The sequence below is a fragment of the Saccostrea cucullata genome, unplaced genomic scaffold (genome assembly GCF_032062105.1).
Source record: "Saccostrea cucullata isolate Sc308-1 unplaced genomic scaffold, CSIRO_AGI_Scuc_v1 ctg1701, whole genome shotgun sequence".
In the NCBI taxonomy this organism is placed as follows: Eukaryota; Metazoa; Mollusca; class Bivalvia; order Ostreida; family Ostreidae; genus Saccostrea; species Saccostrea cuccullata.
This window is the reverse complement of record NW_026925207.1, coordinates 103,167-125,368: the sequence shown is the minus strand read 5'-3', so window position 1 is coordinate 125,368 and position 22,202 is coordinate 103,167. Positions and strand designations below refer to the sequence as shown.

The 22,202-nt window shown below is 32.4% G+C and overlaps 1 protein-coding gene and 1 long non-coding RNA gene across 6 annotated transcripts in view; one reads left to right on the top strand and one right to left on the bottom strand.

Moving 5' to 3' along the window:
• The first annotated feature begins 6,516 nt into the window (after positions 1 to 6,516).
• Positions 6,517 to 22,202, top strand: part of LOC134268371 (uncharacterized) — an 88,067-nt gene continuing 72,381 nt past the window's right edge. For 3 of the 5 annotated variants that reach the window (XM_062750624.1, XM_062750622.1, XM_062750625.1), the window contains exons 1-2: positions 6,517 to 6,978; positions 20,242 to 20,382. In XM_062750624.1, coding sequence (XP_062606608.1) covers positions 6,551 to 6,978; positions 20,242 to 20,382 — 569 coding nt within the window. In that variant the 5' untranslated portion in view covers positions 6,517 to 6,550. The remainder of the gene's footprint in view (positions 6,979 to 20,241; positions 20,383 to 22,202) is intronic. The other 2 variants (XM_062750620.1, XM_062750623.1) reach the window with 2 other exon arrangements.
• LOC134268367 (uncharacterized) lies at positions 16,936 to 19,767 on the bottom strand. Its single transcript, XR_009992342.1, has 3 exons — positions 18,297 to 19,767; positions 17,924 to 18,050; positions 16,936 to 17,541 (listed from the first exon to the last, which is right to left on the bottom strand). It is a non-coding gene; the product is annotated as an uncharacterized LOC134268367 (long non-coding RNA).

The following is a 22,202-nucleotide window of genomic DNA, read 5'->3' as shown; positions in this document are numbered from 1 at the left end:
GGTTTTTTTCTTAGTTGATTAATGTAAATATGATGGATTTCATTTTTTCTTCATTTTCATAATAATAAGAACATATTTCTATTTACACAATGTATAGTAAATTCAATAAATGCTGAACTTTCCCATTTTAATACAGCACAGACTTTTCGCTCATTGTAAGTGTCTCCATGTACTTAGAATCTGGTAGGGCAACATGGACACTTCTGAATGAGCGACAATGAGTCTGGGGGCCCAGGCGATACCCCTGCCCTTGAGCAGATAATACAGTTGACAGAAACTTGAACTGACACTTGATTTCTAGATTCTTTTAAGTTAGCTCTTCAGAACTGAATTTGCATACAATACAATAGTAAGTTAAGGGGTACAGAGTAGAGAGAACTTTTGGTTATCAAGAAGGGTAAATACTTGTTACACTGATTACAACAGAATTGAAGTTATGTTTTTTAAAAATTCAACTTTGTGTTGTAAAATTGATCAGTAAATAGAAAAGTATTAACTTTCAAAAATTCAATGAAGATGTCTTTAATTATAACATTTGTGGCTTATGATCAGCAGAGTTTTGAGAAAATTGAAATGATTTGTTTGCTAATTTTTTTTCTTCTCAAAACAGAAGAAAATGCAGATATGTATGTGTTAAAAAGTTTTGATGTTATCTTATTTCTCCACCCCTTCAGATTGTGTCAGCTTCTTGATTCTTGATGCTGGGGGACTCATGCCAAGAGTGTCAATGAGCTACATCCAGTTATCAAACATGGCCATAATATAGTATACAGTAGTATAATATAGTATAGTATTTAAATTGGATGAATACCTGAAAATTTTATTTTTAAATATTGATTATATTAAATACAAGTAATCAAGTACTTCAAGAACTTATTTAAGGAATCACTGTCTAGTTTTGAGAGTATGCCAGGGCATCAACAATAGTGGGAAACATGGGATAATTTGCATAACGGGCAAAGCCCGTTATGCTAAAATTATCCCATGTTTCCCACTATTGTTGATGTCCCTGGCATACTCTCAAATCTAGACAGTGATTCCTTATATTTCCATTCCATTGTTAAATAAAATTGTAGACTTATAGACATTAAAAATTTAGACTAATAGACACGAGAACTTCCATGCCAATATCAATAGTCCTCGCACACTGACGTCAAACACAAAGGCAGCTGCACGAGATTTACATGCATATTTGGCCTCCTTAGCGTCAGGCAGAGTGACAGATGCGCACGAGATTTGCATGCTTATTGGGCCTCCTTATCTGCTGACCTATCGACCTGCCTTAATTTACATTCCGGCAGAATTATCAAGAAATAAATTACGCCAACTTTCAAACAGTTATCACAGAGAAAAAAAATTAGAAATGGAAATATTAAAAGATTACTAAAGATTTATAAGCTAGAGTTGGAAAATACCCTTAGACAAAGACATCATATTTAATTGTAGATTTCATAAGCACACGTAGTGTGTGCAATGGAATCCTAATTTCATGAATAACCTGAGATAAGTTATACGATCTTAAACAACATACAATCAATCAAGTAGCATTAAGCAGCTGATCCTTACATGGCGGCTTCAAATCCCACTGCTGGATGTGGAGACAGCTCAAACAGGTTCCTCGGATGAGACTGTATAAACTGAGGTTCTGTCTCACAGTTGGCACAAAAAATAAATCCCTCCCCTCTGAAAAACCATAAGTGCTGAGCATGCTGAGTACAGGACTCACTGGTGCATATATTTGCAGGCCTCCACCAGCAAGTGATCATAGTGATGGCATCATAACATGACTGAAATTTTTTTTAAAAGGACAATATAATAAAACAAACAAACAAACCAATACTGCAGTCTTATCACAGAAATGGCCCTACATGTAAGTGTCAAGAATTAAACAAAGCTATAGCTAGGCTAAGTCACTATCTGAGACATAAATTCTCAAATGGGATGTAAATAACATAATTTATAAATTATAATCAATAAGTTTATTTTTCATTGTGACTTCATATTAATAATTTAGAATTAAAAAACAGTCAATAACAAACACACAGTGTAAAACCTTGTCTGCATGTTTTACAGTGCTCACGACTCACAAAAATACAGCTATTATGTAGTGCACGTGCACTACACGACATATTATTATAACTAAATATTAGGTATTTTTCAACTTATCCAAGTGTGATGATCAATAGAGCAGGAAGGATTTTTAATGATTCTGCAAACCACCAGACATGGCCAGTTAAATATAATTTTACGTGTCAGAGGAGTAAATATGAGTATACTAGTATTCAATATATAGCTTTTGTAGTGACTAAGTGGGTTCAAACAGGTAACGGATAGTAATTAAATAACTGTTTAGTAAACTGTATACATGGCTTGACTTTGTCTTCACAGGTGTAAAATACACTGACCAGGAACCAAATCTGAAACCCCCCCCCCCAAAAAAAAAAATGTACATATGTAAGTAACGATATGACACTAATCGCAGGGAATACCAAGTTCTCTAAGAAAAACATACACTATTTTATTCTTTAAGTTATCACTGCAGCTAATCTGCACCCTTGATGCGTTTTACAAGTTGATCTAAATGAAGTAGGTGTCTAATTCATTTTTAATTCTTTGTGAAATTAGATGTTTAGTAATTTTAAAATTATTTAAAAGCTATATAAGCTATTGAATTAAGAATTTGATAATGTCATAAGTGGGTTTACAGTCCAAGTCCTTGGTTAGAAATAAAAAAAGAAATCAATTTATTAATGTAAACATAATGACCTTGTATATTTAGATTTATGTAGATATGGGGAAAAAAGTAACCTTCTTTTATAAGGCTTAATTGTGTTTTTGTGCCATGCTGGTCCTTTTCCCACAATGCCGTTGAATGTTTACATCCGGTGCGATCAAACCAAAACATTTTTAGTAGATCGCTGTTAAAATTAAGTGATAAAAATATAAATATTTCAGACCAGCTGTTCAGACACAGCATTATAGAAAGCAGTCATATAGTATTGTATATGTATATTTAAGCCCTAAGAATGCCCATACATGTATGGTGATCCTTTTTAGCCACGTATAGACAACTTAATATGCAATAAGAATCCTTCATTCTTGGAGATATAACCTAGTTGCTATGATTGTCCACAGGCTACTTGGAAGGAAGACATCTCAACAAGAGACGACTGTACCAGAGAAATCTTTATGGCCTGCAGTTTGTAATAACAGAGAGAGAGACTACGCAGCATTGTTAAGGCTTGAATTAGGGGGCGGGGCCTAATTTATACGGGAAAAGTTTACTGTGACGTCACACAGAAATATGACTTTTATGTATTTCTCATAATACCTGAAAATGAAATAATTTGCAACTTTTAACTGTATTAGCATAATAAACAATAATAAAACTTATCAATGCATTGAAAAACGTTGCTTGGACGGTAAATCCCTTGTAGCTGGTTTAAAACAAAGCACTGATTGCGATGAACTTGTATATATGACGTCATTTTGGTAAACATGACGTATTTCATGTACTGTGAGAGGCAGATTGAGGAATTTTTTAACAATGAAAAATGCGTTTTATAATAAACGGAATACTATTTACAGGTTTTAAATAGTCGATTAATACCAATGTAGATCCTTTGTTTAGTGCGATTATTCATTAACTTTCCAGAGAATGTATTTTATTAATTATGTCGTGTTTTTATGTACAGGTTACGTATATTTTACATCGAGATGCACTATATAATGGTACTTTCGCAAGGGCATACACTGCATAGATCTTAATCATTTTTTGAATATAGATAAAGGATATTATCCTTAACTGGTAAAGTGCTGCTGCTTTCTTTAAATCGAGGGCGTGATTTCATAAGTACACAAAATATTTGTTAAAGTCTAATATTTTTTGACATTGGCCTATTTACTTGAAAATTTAACTATTAAAACGCGAATTCTATTCAAAGCAGCAGCACTTTTCAGAAACTACAAAGTATGCAGAAACAATTAAAATCTTGAATTTTTAATTTCAACTAGGGTATGCCCTTGCGATATTGAAATTTGTTATTGACCTACATTCAGTACACGTACTATGCATTCATCACGTGACTGTCCATCGATGGGACTAAACTTCATACAGTACACAGTGGGTAATACTATGCTATTTCCATAGGTATTTAAGTTCTGTGATAATAAAACAGCTTAATTGAAATAAATTCAATTTAAATAAAATCCCCCTTTTTGCACATATATTTTCCGTTGATTTCTCATAGTAGGCCTTAACAGTGCTGCATAACAAATTCTCTCCTTACATTCCTGGAAAATAGGGGGGTCCTGAGGAGGGGAGGATAATTCAAAATCTCTATCAAAATACAGTTATGGAATGTGTATGAAGGAAATAGGGAAATAGGCCTATATGCTGCAATTTTATGGTTCTATCATAAGGTCAAACTTACCTATCTGATAAATATTCGTTATTTTTAATATTTTAATTATTATTTTGCCATTTTTTATTTCGTTTGGAAAATGTTAAAAAATACACGTCCAATACCACCTCAATTCATTACTTTCAGTACTTTGAATCTAAACAATTATCTTGACCTCGTGATCTACAGGAAGCCAGGCGTTGAAAGATATGCTATGGATTCAATGCGTATCGTCCCTGTACGTTTTAATCCGGTTCTTTCTTGGTGTCGGTTACCTTTTCATTGTTTAGAAAATCTCATCTATACGTGATTCTTTTCAAAATTAGCTTTTAACAAGTTTGAATTTAAGAAATTCATGGGATAAGGTATTAAACAATTAGGCCTAATATTTTGAATTTGTTACATTTTAGATTACACCTTACAGAAACAAATTGAGAAATAAATGAAACGTTAAAATTAATTAAAACTGATTTATTTTTAAACAAAGATTATAAATAGTCGTTTTAATCAAGTTAATAAACCGATGCATTGAGTTTTATCACACAGCTTAAACCCTGGGGATATTTATAAGTACTGCAACGTTTATATATATTAAAGCCCTCTACTCTTTGTAGATCCATCAGGTGATCCTTCATTTTCTACTGCTTTCCAGTTTTTGTATGCAAACACTGGACTGGCTTTGAATTTGGTAATTTTTCAGAGAGAGAGATTGCTGAAAATTTGACTAACTTTATTGATTTATTTTCATTTAAAGACTAAAGTTTCATATTTCACGTACACAGAGTTTGGGAATTAGGTAATTAAATTTTTCATTTATTAACCAATACCATGATGAAATTCAATATATGTACATTGTACTTTAGCATTAGTTAAAAGTTTAATTTTTTTTCAATATTTACATTTTATAATAAACTGGCCATGCACTCAAAAATATTTATGCGAAATTAACTTTTTAAAACCTTTTATTTTATTAGTTTATCAAATTTTGTAGTTCGAGATATGAAAAAATTGACACGCAATTATGACTTTATCTTATCATTTTATTAACATAAAAAACAAAATGGTATGCTTATTTTATAAATATTTTATTTCATAGATTTTTTTCACAGGCCTAATGAAAATTTTTTAAAACACAAAGATGGCCAGTTTTCATACATGTATATTGGTAAGTTGAAATTCTTTGAAAATTACAACACGTGTAATTTCATAGGAACCGAGATTTTAATTTTTTTCCTGGTTGTAAGTTTCAGGCTTAACGAAATTTCAATTTAGGTATGTAAATATTTTCATTTTAAAGTTGTATTTCATGTTAAATAAATGATGGAATGTGGGAATATCTACAAAAATTCTAGTTATGGAAAAGGCCTTTAATACGCCGCGGAACGGTATTATTTTGCCATTTTTTATGTTTTTAAAAGTGTTAAAAACTTTCAAATAATACCAGTGATTTGTTTGAACAATTAGTAAATTACTTGGAGGGCAAAAGGTTTGTATAGAGTTCTATGGGAAATTAATTGGTACTCTTTTCCCAGATATGCTATGGATTCAATGCGTATCGTCCCTGTACGTTTTTAGTCCGGTTCTTTCTTGGTGTCGGTTACCTTTTCATTGTTTAGAAAATCTCATCTATACGTGATTCTTTTCAAAATTAGCTTTTAACAAGTTTGAATTTAAGAAATTCATGGGATAAGGTATTAAACAATTAATATTTTGAATTTGTTACATTTTAGATTACACCTTACAGAAACAAATTGAGAAATAAATGAAACGTTAAAATTAATTAAAACTGATTTATTTTTAAACAAAGATTATAAATAGTCGTTTTAATCAAGTTAATAAACCGATGCATTGAGTTTTATCACACAGCTTAAACCCTGGGGATATTTATAAGTACTGCAACGTTCTATATATTAAAGCATGCAAACACTGACTGGCTTTGACTAGAAAAGTAGGGGATTAGGAATTAGGCCTACCATGATTAGACATTGTACTTTAGCATTAGTTAAAAGTTTAATTTTTTTTCAAGATTTACATGGCCATGCACTGAAAAATATTTATGGAAACTTTAGTAGTTTCTGCAAAGATTAATCGGGTACGAGTTAGTCAGGAACCGAATTCGCCGGTTTCCTCGTCCTCTTTGTTGTAAGATGGAAGGCAGGAAAAGGGCACACTGCAGTGGCAGTTATTCACCGCCAGACGACAGTGACACTGAAAAGTCAAATACTACATTAGAGAGTACACCACCTACTACTACATCAACATCATCATCAAGCGAAAGTGATTCATTTCCAAGTAGCACTTCCAAATGGAGACGAACTGATGTAGACAAATTGGGAATAAAACTCGCGTATAGGGCTTGCGCGATGGATGTTGTATATGAATGGGGGCTATATACAATGTTTAGAAAGGATGTCGTTTCAGAAGAATTGAATACTGTGGAGGAAATTTTATATGTGTGTAATTCAATTGAAGCAGATTTCACATCATTTGAAGAATTACAGAGAAAGTTTATTGAAAATCCCATGATATGTAAAGAATTCGTTCCAACAGAAAAGATGCCCGATGGACTTGGAGTGTAAGTAACGATTGTCCTTAGGCCCCTATATAAGATTTTAATTATGACCCGAACAAACTATTATTCCTATATATTTACATTTGCAAATCTTTTTCTTTATATACTGACACGCAGAAAAAAAGCAACACCCTATTTTAGGGGGAAATAATCATACATGTGTATACTATAGTAAAGAATTTCTCATCTAAAAAATAATATGTTAGACGGTGTGACCGTTAGTGAGGGCGGAGCTGTGAAGAGAAAATTGCTATATTTTATTGTTTAATGATAAATCAGTTAATTTCTGAGATTGTATGGCATGCCAAATTCACAAAAATGAGCTAAACATAGTTCCACAGTTGACAAACTAGGTTTGTCGACTGTACATGTAAACTAAAGTTTACAAACTGTGAACTATAGTTAACAATTATACAAAAAAAAATAAATTAAAAATCTATATATGAAAGTGTTATTCATTATAACTATGATTAATTTAGTCATATGCAAGGTCATGGCTATTACACCCCTAATACTGAGAAATATTAAAACTTAAATCAAGAAGAATAATTTTATTCAGAGTTGAAATGTTAGAAAGCAGAACTACTTCACAAGTATCGTAATTCCATTGTGTACAGAGTTTTGCAAATCGATCACACTCGTGTTATGTACACAGGTTTTTGTAAACATGTTATTGATTGATGTTTACGATTCATCGGGTGCATTAAATCGCCAAAGTCTGTTCACCAAAACTGCATGGACTGACAATATATTGTGTGTCTGTTTTGCTTTAGAACATGTATACTATGAATTTTCTAGATTATAGTATTAATATTTCTAGGTCACCTGAGTAACTCAGGTGACCTATTGCTAGTGTTGAATAATCGGGAAAATTTCATGATCGATAATCGGTCAAAATCGGAGAAGCTTAATTGATCAATCATAGACTTAATTGGTAATGCAAATTTCAAATACAAAATTCCATTTCTTTACAGCATTTATCATTTATGGAACAAACTAAACTAAAATTCTATCAAGTTTATTCTAAAGACAACTATTTGTTGTATAAGTAACAAAGAAACAGAATTTTTTTTTTACATATTTGCTCATAAAACTGAAAATGTTTGTCATGACATCCGATTTTGCATTCCTTAGTTAGGTACAAGCCCCCACCACACTAAGAATACATCCCATATACTTGCAATGTAGCAAATCAGAGCGGACCCGCTCCGACACGATTTTGAAGAATATAAAAGGATTTGCACTGGAAATAACTTCCAAACAATCCTCTTGGAGATTGCTTATGCATTTTATCCCAAAAAATAATCCATATAAAGACAAAAATCCAATTAATGTTCTCAACGTTTTTCTCTCACTTTACTACCTGGTATGTTTACATTCGGAACTCTCTAGATTGTCCGTAGTAAATGCACTGAGTATGATTTATTGCCCATGTTTCTTTTGCTACATTACGAATACACGGAACGAATTCTATCGTGAAACTTGGTCCGTAGGAAGATATCATTTTAAAGATAGAACGTTCTGTCAATGCATTCCCTGGATATGGGTAAATATCTACTTGATTGTTGTTAACTTCGCCTTCAGATGTCATTTTTGTTGACCTCCTTTCGTTTTACATGCATTGTTAATGTGTTTGTATAAGTTTCGTTCAAATCATAAAAGTTTATTTGGGCGAGTTTATTTGGGCGACAATTGATTATGAAAAACGTAATCGTTAATCGGAATCGCACCCAAAAACGATCGACAATCGATCGTCAGCGACAATCGTTTCATCACTACCTATTGCTATCCGTTTTCATCCGTAGTCGTGTGTCGTGTATCGTGTGTTTGAACATTTGAACATTTTCAGCTTCTTCTCTGAAACCACAGAACCAATTTCAACCAAATTTGGTAAACAGTATCTATGGGTGAAGAGGAACAAAAATTATGAATTTCATGGTCCCAGCCCCCCTGGGGCCTGAGGGGTGGGGCCAAAACCACTAAAATTATTGCAATCTTTAAAAATATTCTTCTTTACCCCTGGACATCAAGCAGGCAAACTGTTGGTATGAATGTAATGAGCATTGAGTCCTCTACCAAAATTGTGAAATTTAGGCCTCAGGGTCAGGGGTTCTAGTGCTAGGATGGGGCTATATATAAATTATATAGTGAAAATGCATGATTTCTTTGAAAATCTTCTTCTCTGCTCCTGGGTATTAAATAAACGAACTAGTACATAGTTATGATGAGCAAGAGTGACTCTTCCAAAAATTGTGAATTTTATGGCCCCAGGGTCAGGGATTCTGGTGTTATGGCAGGGCTCTATTGATTATATAGTGAAATTACATGAATTTTATGAAAATCTTCTTCTCTGCTCCTGGGTATTAAATAAACTAACTAAGTGCATAGTTATGATGAGCAAGAATACCTCTTCCAAAATTTTGATTTTATGGCCCTAGGGTCAAGGGTTCTATTGATAGGGTGGGGCTCTATTGATTATAGTGAAAATACATTAAGGCCACACCAGTTTGTAAAATAGTTCTTCGAATTTTCAAAAATTAAAATTGAGGTGAGCTAGCAAAATTTTTTTGCAAATATTTTTTTATTTTGGGTTTCAAAATTATGAAGTGAGCGAATATAATTATTACATATATATATATTTTAATAAAGTGTGATTTCAAAGAGCGTGGACCTAAAAAATAAAGATATATATCATTTGCATACCACATGAACTTATTATTCTTAACTTTTTGGGGATTTTTTTTTTATAAGTAAAATGTGTCAAACTTCAAAGACTTTATTTTCATAAATGTAATGTTTTCAAACATCTCCTGTGCTTCCATTTCTATTGCTGTGTATGAAACAACTTTGTACACATTGTTTTTAACTTTAGTACACAGGGTTGTTCAATTAAAAAAAATCAAGTACTAGCCCACAGGCTAGTGGCAGCTGCAAAGTTACTAGCCAGAATATAGGGGCAAAAATTAAAATAAAACTAATGTTGAAAAAGAAATTAATTGCTGATAAAAGGATACTGAAGTCATTCTTTTTAAAATCAAAGTTTAATTCTCAATTTCAAATTCAGTCATGTTTAAGGGGGCTCTCTACACCTATAAAGTATAACTGATTTTTGTTGCATGAATTTGTTTCTAATAATAGGCCCCATATCCAATAAAAAAAGGTTTCAAAGTATTTCAATTTATTATTTAGAAATATTTGAAATATTTTTTTTATTTTGTTAAAATCCCTCCTATCAATTTATTATTTAGAAATATTTGAAATATTTTTTTTATTTTGTTAAAATCCCTCCTATCAATTTTTTTAAATGCCCATTGCTTTAAATTTCTCTTCAAAGTTTAGTGTTATAAAATATTGAAATAATAACCAACAAAGTTAAAAATAAAATCAACATAATTTTTATTTAAAGGATGTATTCGCTTTAACAAAAGAATTTACCTATAGGAGAGAACAATTTCCCGGAAAAAACGACATTTAAATATCAATCTTTATTTGTTGTTTTCTACCGTATATATGTCTAAATTTTTCAAATTTGTATTTGATACCTCAAATTTCTTATTTACAACTTTACAATAAACCTCCAAAGTTGACCGAAACACCATTTTATCCATAAAAGCATTGATTTTTGCATGAATTTTGGCCTTGAAGTCCTTCAGGGCAGGCCTGCCCCTAAATAAAATTGTGATATTTTGATAGGTTAGGATGTAAGGAACAATTTAAGATAAGATTTTTTTAGGGGCACCCCTGCCCTGGGGTCGAAATTCACAAAAAACCTACAAGAAATAAGGAAACCTGATTTTCATCACCTGCTTGAAATTTATGCCAATTATTCTTATAGTCAGACTAGCTCAGTTGATAGAAGTGCTGACTTTTGCACCTTGGATACTTTCTTTTTAAAGTCGGGGGTTCGAATCCACCTGGTACAACACTTTTAAACTTTTAAATTTCGCCTTTTCAAAGACTATTTAGATTTTTTAGCTCACCTGAGCCGAAGGCTCAAGTGAGCTTTTCTGATCACATTTTGTCCGTCGTCCGTCCGTCCGACTGTCTGTTATTCTGTCCGTCTGTCTGTCCGTCTGTAAACTTTTCACATTTTCGACTTCTTCTCAAGAACCACTGGGCCAATTTTGACCAAACTTTGTACAAAGCATCCTTGGGTGAAGGGGAATTTAAATTGTTAAAATGAAGGGACATATCCCCTCGCAAGGGGAGATAATCAAGAAAAGACAAAAATAGGGTGGGGTCATTAAAAAATCTTCTTCTCAAGAACCACTGGGCCAGAAAAGCTGAAACTTATATGGAAGCATCCTGGTATAGTGTAAATTCTAAATTGTTCAAATCATGACCCTCGGGGGAAGGGCGGGGCCACAATGGGGAATCAAAGTTTTACATAGAAATATATAGGAAAAATCTTTGAAAATCTTCTTCTCAAGAACCACTGGGCCAGAAAAGCTGAAACTTATATGGAAGCATCCTGGTATTGTGTAAATTCTAAATTGTTCAAATCATGACCCCCGGGAGAAGGGCGGGGCCACAATGGGGAATCAAAGTTTTAGATAGAAATATATAGGAAAAATCTTTGAAAATCTTCTTCTCAAGAACCACTGGGCCAGAAAAGCTGAAACTTATGTTGAAGCATCCTGGTATAATGTAGATTCTAAATTGTTCAAATAATGACCCCCGGGGGAAGGGTGGGGCCACAAAGGAGAATCAAAGTTTTATATAAAAATACATAGGAAAAATCTTTGAAAATCTTCTTCTCAAGAACCACTGGGCCAGAAAAGCTGAAACTTATGTTGAAGCATCCTGGTATAATGTAGATTCTAAATTGTTCAAATAATGACCCCCGGGGGAAAGGTGGGGCCACAATGGGGAATCAAAGTTTTATATAGAAATATATAGGAAAAATCTTTGAAAATCTTCTTCTCAAAAACCACTGGGCCAGAAAAGCTGAAACTTATGTTGAAGCATCCTGGTATGATGTTGATTCTAAATTGTTCAAATAATGACCCCCGGGGGAAGGGTGGGGCCACAATGGGGAATCAAAGTTTTATATAGAAATATATAGGAAAAATCTTTGAAAATCTTCTTCTCAAAAACCACTGGGCCAGAAAAGCTGAAACTTATGTTGAAGCATCCTGGTATGATGTTGATTCTAAATTGTTCAAATAATGACCCCCGGGGGAAGGGTGGGGCCACAATGGGGAATCAAAGTTTTATATAGAAATATATAGGAAAAATCTTTGAAAATCTTCTTCTCAAGAACCACTGGGCCAGAAAAGCTGAAACTTATGTGGAAGCATCCTGGTATAATGTAGATTCTAAATTGTTCACATCATGACCCCTGGGGGAAGGGCGGGGCCACAATGGGGAATCAAAGTTTTATTTAGAAATATATAGGAAAAATCTTTGAAAATCTTCTTCTCAAGAACCACTGGGCCAGAAAAAGTGAAGCTTATGTGGAAGCATTCTGGGGTAGTGTAAATTCTAAATTGTATGAAATCATGACCCCCGTGGAAGGGAGGGGCCACAATGGGGAATCAAAGTTTTACATAGAAATATATAGGAAAAATCTTTGAAAATCTTCTTCTCAGGAACCACTTGGCCAAAAAAGCTGAAACATATGTGCCCATGGAAGGATCATGGGGTAGTGTAGATTTCAAAATGTCTAAATTATGATCAGTGGGGTAGGGTGGGGATGCATTATGTATAACAAGGGGGAAATCTGGTAAAGAACAGAATGGTCAAAGCTTCTCAGGTGAGCGATGTGGCCCATGGGCCTCTTGTTTTATATAGATTTGTGTATTTTTCCTTCAATTATCTATCCTTTATGCATGCCCATACTTGATATATAAGAAACACTAAAGAGATATCAAATTGTAACAATCCAATGTACAGTTCTCAGTCAGGCGGAACGAACCTCAGTATAAGCACACTTTCTTTGAGGACAAGAATAACTCTCTATATGTTACTCAATACAGGTATCCTTGGCAGCATTGAGCTGCGATGAATTTCAATTTTATATATTCCTTATAATTAACTCACATTGATTTTGGCTACATATTTCAGTAAATGCACTCCATTGGATTTCATTTAGGCCTATATAATTTGCACACATTAATGGCATGTTTTATCATACCCGCGGATAAATGGCCTAGACATGAAGAACAGAATTTCAGAGACAGTAGGCACTACCTTTATGAACTATGAGAAGTAAAGACAAATATCAGTCAGTACATATGGAGATTACAAACTCAGAAAATCAATGAAAGGGTTCCTCCTACCTCTACTAACTGAAATAAAAATTTAGGAAAAACAAATTATTATATGTATTTAGCCTAATGTCATTAATCGGAACGGAAATCGACAAGCTTTTTGTCATACATGTTAACTCTCCCGATTTAGGCGGGAGTCTACCGCTTTTTCACTTCATCTACCGCCTACCGATTTAATTCAGAAATCTACCGCTTTTCTACAAAAGCTGCGTCTAAAGTATTTTTGGTTCGCTTGGGTATCCATTTTTGAAGCCACTCTCATAAAATCTCACTAGATATCGCGTGATTTGACTCAGAATCATACAAACGCTTTTTTGTACATAGATTTCAAGCACGGATTTGACAACGACAACAACATAAGACTACCAGTGATTACAATGGTTACGATAAATTAATCAACATCCCTGCCATGAAAAAGGAGATACAGCTTTTGAGAATTAGATGAAAACATTTGACATCGTCTTTAAAAGCACAGAAGCACACAACTTTATCAATAAAGTCAATAGAAATCACGCGATTAACCAAGCCATGTGGCACATCTCTACTTTCGTTTTCGATCATCGCGGGAAATCTGATTTATATAACGAAAGAAACGAACTTGTTTTAAATCTAGATTAAACCAGCCATCATTTGTTTTGTTTAAAAACTGAATGAACATTCATAATTATTGCTTCTAGGCTATTTCAGCAAAGATCACTCTTCAAAAGGCTAAGTAAAGCAGCCGATCCAAGCAAAATGATGAGCATGAAAAATATTTGAATTTGTACAATTTATGTCAAACTTAAGGTGTTTCTGTCTTCTTATTGCTGTTGATATTTAAGTAATAGTTATTGAATATTTATTTTGGTGTATCCTGAGTTATTTGGGCGAAGGGCGGAGACTCGTGCGAACAAGATTAATTAGTGTAGGTACCTGATTTCATTTAAAGCTTATGATATACATGTATATTACATGAAAGATATCTATAATCCAAGCGTTAAACAACACGCGAGTAATGCTACCGCTTTTGAGGTCTGAATCTCCCTCTTTTTCATGTTTTTCATCACAATAGGTTAACATGTATGTTTTTGTAGAGAAAAAAACCAAGCCCGGTCCTATAGGTCAGATCCCTATTTATAATGAAGTGATCCTTTACAAAAATAGACAAAAGAAAAACTAAAATAGCATTTTATTGAGAACAGCTGGTTGGATCCTCTTCAACATCTGAAAAGATATATAATATCAAAGGGTAAAAACAATGAAAAAAAAGAAATTGAAAAAAATTGAAAAACTGTCAAAAATTTATAAACATCACAAAAATTCAGGTGTGAGAGATCCGCTTTAAGAGTGGACTCAAATATCTTGGTACTGTTTTTTTTTTTTAATAAATTCAAATAAACTCTACTTGCACAAGTATTAAACAAATGTCACGCAAGGACATTGAAAGAAGTTCTTATTGTACATGTATTGATTTTTAATTAGTTTAAGCGAAAATCATCGCGTTTCCAGTCAATGACAAAGACATGTATTTAGTGAACTCATGGTATTGAAAAAGTTAGATTTACTTACCGTTTTTATCCAACTTGCATGTGTTAACCAGTGCTATATAAAACAAAACAAGTTAAGATGGTAAATGACCAAAAGCGGTAAAAGAAATTCCTGGAATCAAATGCACAATTCGTCTAAAACCTGCATGTTTCCCATACTTGTAAACAGCTGACAATCAATGTTGATCAAACGTTTGGGTCATTCGAAATTTCACCGGGTATAACCATTCATTCGGATGTATACAGAGAATCCTCTAGTCGATAGGAAGATAATACATATGTCTTACTGATCAAATTTGCATTTTGGGGGGATATATTTTGCTGGAAAGCATATATGCTTATTGAAGAAAGAAATTTCTGGGTGTATGGCGTTTTGACACGTAATGATGAATTAGCATATGGACAAACCATGTTTTATCATTTTATCATTTTTTTCTCACCAAAAAATTTTATTCTAATAAGTTTGTAAATGTATTATTTAATAATTAAATAAGTAGAAATTGAATAAATTGACAAACAATTCATTTTTAAAGAAAGGATAAGTATTGGGCAATACACTACATATTAATTGATGTGATATAAAGAACATGCCATCCACAATATCGCATGTTGTGTTATACTCAGTAATTTATCGGTGTTAAGTGAATTTGTATCTGATCATTTGGGATCAAAATGGCGTTTTTACGGAAGTACGCCATGTTGTGACGTTGTAGAGGGCCCCCTTAAATTATTATGAAATAAAATTAAAATGAACTTCAATAAATTATCTTGCCTTTTTCTGATCATTGCACTCTTAGAATGAAATTAAATTTTGTTTTTGTCTTAAATCATTCAATAAATAAGAAATATATTTTATGTGAGTCACAAAACACTTATCTTTCAGTTGATTGAGTGATCGTAAGTAATTTAAAGATATAGCTGCATATATTTATCATAATCGGAGGAATATAGGAAATTCGGATTAGGAAAAAAACGATCATTTTTGGAAGTAAATAAGTCAGGTACTGACAGGTAGTTCTGCAAAACGGATAAGATTATGGAGATTTATTGAAGACTGATAATAGCGTCATCCACAGCATAGTCGGTGAAGGTTATTTATTTATGGCAACAAGTCGCACCAGAGTTGACACATGCAAAGATTTTTTTTGTAAACCATTTTGTAAATGTATTATCTACAGAAGTAAGTTTTAATATCATAATAAATAACAAAAGAGAAAAAGTTATAAAGCTCTTTATTGACTGTCCGAAATAACACCCCTGTCCGAAATAGCAACACTTTCCCCCACCTACAGATTAATGACTATTTCTTGTTGTCCCAGGGAATAATGCCTTGTATATATGTTGAAATATTTGGTCTTTACCTTCTCAAAACATTTATCTGCAAAAATCGAGGGAATGGGGTAAAATAAGTGCGTCCAAGCGGGCTGATGCAGTATAAAGTTCATTTTTTATTAGCGAGATAAAATTTTATCTTGCTAATAGAAAGTCAATGACTATCTCGCGAAAATAAGGTGTCGAGAAAATTAAGTGATTTACAGTAACCAGGCTTCAAGAGCAACATACCAGAATATTAGTCCCGAGGTGATGGGAAAGCTCTGGCTTGTGATGTTTGCCGAAGGCAGACAGCGACATAATACAGCTGCAGAGTTTCTGAAAACCAATGGTCCTACCGGGAAAACCAAGAGAAAATTTCAATTTGCTACAGTATCAGTCCCTAAAACCAACTATTTTTCACGGTGACCTACTTTTGAATATCTCAGGTACTTATTGGCTTAGAATCATCAAACTACCCCTGCGAGACGATCATGAATAATTCATGAATTTCCTTGAATTTTTCATGAATTTTATTCATGAAATGTTCATGAAATGTTCATGAAGATCCTATGAACTTATTATTGGACATTTTCAAATCATGAATTTTTATTCATGAAAGAAAATTGATGAATATTCATGAATATTTTTTTTCATGAATAATTCATGAAGAGTCATATTCATGAAGATTCATCATTTCAAGAATGTCCAATAATAAGTTCATTGCATCTTCATGAACTATTCATGAATAATTTGATGAATTTTTTCAGGAATGTTCATGAATGAATAAAATTCATGAACCATAAGCATTCATAAATATTCTTGCTTATTTGTAAACAAAAAATGCAATATTATTATTCATGTTTATTCATGAAAATGCATGAAGTCATGCTAAAAAAATAACAGTAGATGATTTATAATACAGCATCTTGAAAGATTTCACAGAAATGTTGTTTGTTTTCCAACCATGGCAACAAAATCTTTGTTAAAAAACTTAAAATAGACAATTCTGACTCACTAAACCATAGTAAATGAGTAATGTAGTTCATTCCTGGTATAAAAAGTATAAAAAAAATTCAATTCAAATGCAACTCTTTGCAGAAAGTTTAACCTTACTTGGTCAAAAGGAGAGGGGATCCTTCCTCAGCATGTTTCAAATTGTGTTTTAATGCCAGAAATTGAACAGTTTTTAATTCCAGTCTAAGAGAAAAGTTTGTTCAGCACCAGGGTAACAGTTTTCAGTGCTTTCAAGCAGTTTGAGCAGAGATGGTCAATTCAAAAATCCTTATTGTCTCTCCATGTGGAATATCCAGAATTTCATCATTTAGATCGTTTGATTGAATGTCATTCATATTTTCATTTCCTTTTTTTCTTTCTTTTTCAAGAGATCAGATTTTTGTGCAGCCAGAGTTTCTTGTCTTCTGCTCATCAACATTTGTGAACTGCTTCTCACTTTCCTTCAAAAAGAAAGATTTTCTGAAAGTACCCATGATTGTAAAACATGACTTTTTTGTATTTTCTTGCATTTTAGTTTCATTTAATTTTGCATCAGAGACACTTCCAAATTAAAACATTCTGAGTGGAATTTAAGCCTATTTTCTTGGACCGCCATTTTGCAGATCAATCAGGCTTATGAATGTTTTGAGTCTCAGTCTATAATTAATGTATGTCATATGGTTGGATCCAAACTCAAAGCAAAGTTAGACAAAAATTGCATTAAAAAAAGAGACATATTAATTTATCATATTGTGCTTTAATTAGTTGTTATTTTACAAATAGACAGTAACATTTACAGACAGATTTCTGACTCAATGATTGCCTCCATTTTTTGTCACTCACCAGTTATGAAGTAGATCGATCCTATATATATAGTCGTCCTTCTTCATATTCTGTTATTTTCTTAAAAAGTTGACAAAGATCAGTGACTGTACTGTTTATTGGACACATCTTGTGAGAGGGTGAAAAACTACAGATTACAAAAGCATAATAAGAATTTGACAAAATATCAAAATCATAAGCAATCATACAAAATTAAATGCGTAACTTTAACATGTGAGCTGAACTGGCCTATGCCTATCGCATGCTGGAAATGCGCGGTTTTACAAAACATTGTAGTTGCAGAATTTAAACATGATAAAACATATTGCATAATACTGTTAGATACAGATGATCAAGTTAGATATAAATTCAAGTAAAACAATATAAAACTTACTCCTTAGGGAGGCCAACATCACCAAACTTAACAGCCAAAACGCCAGGCAAACCGCATGGCTACCATAATTAGTATAAACAGAATATTGAACCCGATCGAAATAAAATTATGCAATACGAAAACGGCACAGTAACTATGCAAATAATAGATCACAAATACTGATTCTTCCACTCTACAAATTCCCACTTCCAACGTCTCGCGCGTTTTCAAGTTTGCGCCTATTCAAAAATGTACGGTAGAGCTAAGAAATACGTTAGCTTCGAATTTCCAAGATTTCTGTTTAAAATAAAATTACAAACACTATCTGAATAATTTTTCACTGAAAATACAATTTTTTATATCAAAAAAAGTTTTATCAATGAAGAATTCGAATTTTTTACGTCATAAATTATACATGTATTGACTTTTAGTTTCGTATAGCAAGTATGGCGGCCCCCTATGACATGATAATAACAATCTCTCGCCCTCAGACAGAATATTCTGAGCTGTGAAGACTCATAGGAGAATTAAAACTACAAAATACGAATGTGGATTATGTCATAGATACTTTACAACCTTGCAGTCTGTGCTCTATCATTTACGCACGAAGCAAGGGAAACTTTTGACATTTTAAGTGCACCAAAATTGAAATGTATATAGCGTTTCGATCCAGGAATAATACGGTACAGTACAGACAAGTGATATAATTCTTTAGTTGTTAATATATATAAAACGTTTTTTACGAAGCTCACAAAGTTCATTTTCCAGAATGTTTCATTTTCCAACAACTTGTTTAAAGTTTGATGTTAGAGAAAATTCGGTCGAACAAAGTTGTGTGATGAAAAACGACATTAATTAAAGCACATTATGATGAATATAACTGTTTAATTTAAATTATGAAGAAACACAAGTAATGAATTTGAAAAAAAAAAATGCTGTCAATGGTGATGCACTGTTTGTTTAATTAAAATCAAATAAAAACACGAAATGTTTAGAGATTTCATGATTTATTTTTTTCAGATGGTGAAAGAATGTTATTAACTATAAATTATACCAGGGGCTTGTTCAACAATTGCATCTGCATGCAAAAGTTGTATTATAAGAGTATTGAGTGTTTTCTGTCAATCATTTTTGTCAATTATTTTAGTCTTCATGAAAATTCATGAACATTCACGATACCCTGAACTCTACATTTTTTCTGTCTTTAAAATGAAAATTACCAATATTCATATAAATTCATCATTTGTTCATGAACTACATTTTATGAATATATTCATGAATAAAGTTCATGAACCATCTTTATGAACCAGTCATGAACCAGTCATGAACACATCATGAATGTTCATGAACGATTCATAAAAGTTCCTGAAATCATGAATTTCACCTCGCAGGGGTTTGTCAGTAGATGCATCTTAGGTTTTCAGAGCATTTCGACCAAAAAGTAGGTCACGGTGACCTACTTTTGAATATCTCAGGTACTGATTGGCTTAGAATCATCAAACTTTGTCAGCATCAGGTCTTCGGAAAATGTCGACCCAAATGTAGGTCACAGTGATCTACTTTTGACATTTTATGGCTATATTCTGCGTTTCTCTGGTATTGAATATCTCAATTGACTTGGAATCATTCTTTGTCAATTAATGAATCTTAAGGTCTCAGATAATTTCAATCAAAAAAGTAGGTCACCATGACCTATTGTATTTTATAGTTATATTGTATAGATCTTCAGTCTTAACTGGTTAAGAATTATCAAACTTTGTCAGTTGATGCATTTTGGGTCTTATGATACTTAGAGTTGGAGGCTTCAAAGAAGTGACTGATTGTACAATTTATCAGAACAGCAATTCAAGGCCCTTGGGCCTGTTGTTTTTTTTACTGGATAAATAACATTGACACCAAAAATTTCATTAACAAATTCTTGCCCATATAAGTGCAATTGTTTAATATTTTTGTTTGACAATAACAGATGTTCATGCCGCTTTGAGGAGTTTCAACGAAAATTGGAACTTGTTTTAAGAGAGGGAATTAGAGTGAATGCTTCTGTCTCAGAATCCAACTTTCAAACTTTATTTGAGGACTTTCTTAAAATCTGTGGCATAATCACCAGGTAAATATGCATTATTTACTATACTCATTCACTAAGGGTTAGACGACACATTCCTCATATATATATTTTTTGCATCTCGTGATATTATATATTTGTCATTTTCTTCTGATTTCTACATTGTTTTTAAAAATGTTTCTAATTGTACTTTGAGTATATGTAGAATTTTGTTATAGGCCATTTGGAATATTAACTTTAAGGACTATATAAGAAATATGACTATGGCATCTTGGCCAAATGCCTGGTAAGGTACCCTACTTTTTTGTGAGGAAACTTTTTTAAGTACCTATACTTCAATGACAAAGAACTTTATTTGGTAATAACCAATATTTGCCCCCCAAAATCTAACTTTGACGGAGAAATCTTTAATTGTTCTTAAACAGGGGAATATATGCTGACTTCAAAACACTGAATATTTTCATTAGCAATGACAACATATATTTGAAATGATGTCATGAAAATGACGTAAATTTAAAATTTTCATGATTTGTACAGAAAAAAAGTATATATTACATCAATATTTTGAGTAAAAATCACTGAGTGCAGATTTGATCAGGCTTAATATTTTGATATTATGTGTAGAATGATAATACATGTATCAATGAAATATGTAAATATTGTTACTGAGCAAACTTGCGCTCTATAAATTTTAAAGGTAAAATTGTTGAAATTTTGTCCATTTTGTCCTCTTTCTAAAAAATGACAAAAAAAATCGAACTAGTTTGTGACGTCATAAAAACAAAAGTTGTCAATAAACTACTTTGAAACTATAATATGATCTGTTAATTTATATTTTCTCATACAATTTATAAAATTCAGCACATATCAAGAATTTTTCAAAATTTGACTTTTGTGGGGGCAAAGATATGCAATATACTGCATATAGTTCTTTTTAGAAAAAATTATATATATATATTTTTAGGTCGTCGACCGACCTTAAGGTAGTCGGATCCTCAGGTTTATAAAATTATCAGTTAAAGTGGCACAGTGAGTCAAAATCATACCTTAATTTTAAGATATCTGTAGCATACAGAGAAAGACTTATGAAAATTATTAGTATATAGCGAAGATATGACAATTAAACTGCAAGAATTGACTGCACAATATAGTGCCGGAAAAACAAAGGTTGTATCTACCGTTTCGTTGTTTCGTATATGTCAAGATCACGCTACTCTTATTTTTAGCTCAAACTTGTAAACAAAATTCAACTGGAGCATGCAAAGGTGAGAAATATGTTCTAACAACTTTTTAAAAAGATTACATCAAATTTTTTGGTCTACTTATATTCATTTTTGGATACCTGAGACCATGGTAACTATGGAAACTTATTCAACACTTTTCTGCGCACGCGTATAATAGGGAGGAAGAAGTACCAGGGTATTTTGCAATATTTTCGTTCTTGGGCAGACAGAAATTACATTTGTCAATTTTCCCCTTTGTGCGTCACTGTGCCACTTTAAGTAATCAAAACTACTCATAAAAGTACATGTAGTTCTGAATCCACAAAATTATGTAAATTTATCCACAGTATATTTTTAGAGTTAAAAATTATTTATAATTAATCATGTTAATATACAGGGAAAATTATCAAATCTCCAATTTTTTTGCAGAAAAGGCATATTGGAATAAAAGCAATGCATTTTCTAATTGCAAATTCATGAATTTAAGACTTTTTATTTGAAATCAAGAAAAAGGGACTGATTCCTGAAATAAGGGGCTCAGAGGGACCAAAAGTCTTTCATATATAACTCTTTAATGATCAATATTTTGTAATATATTACTCGGCTCTAGTTCTTTTACTGTTTAGTTGATTATTCTGGACG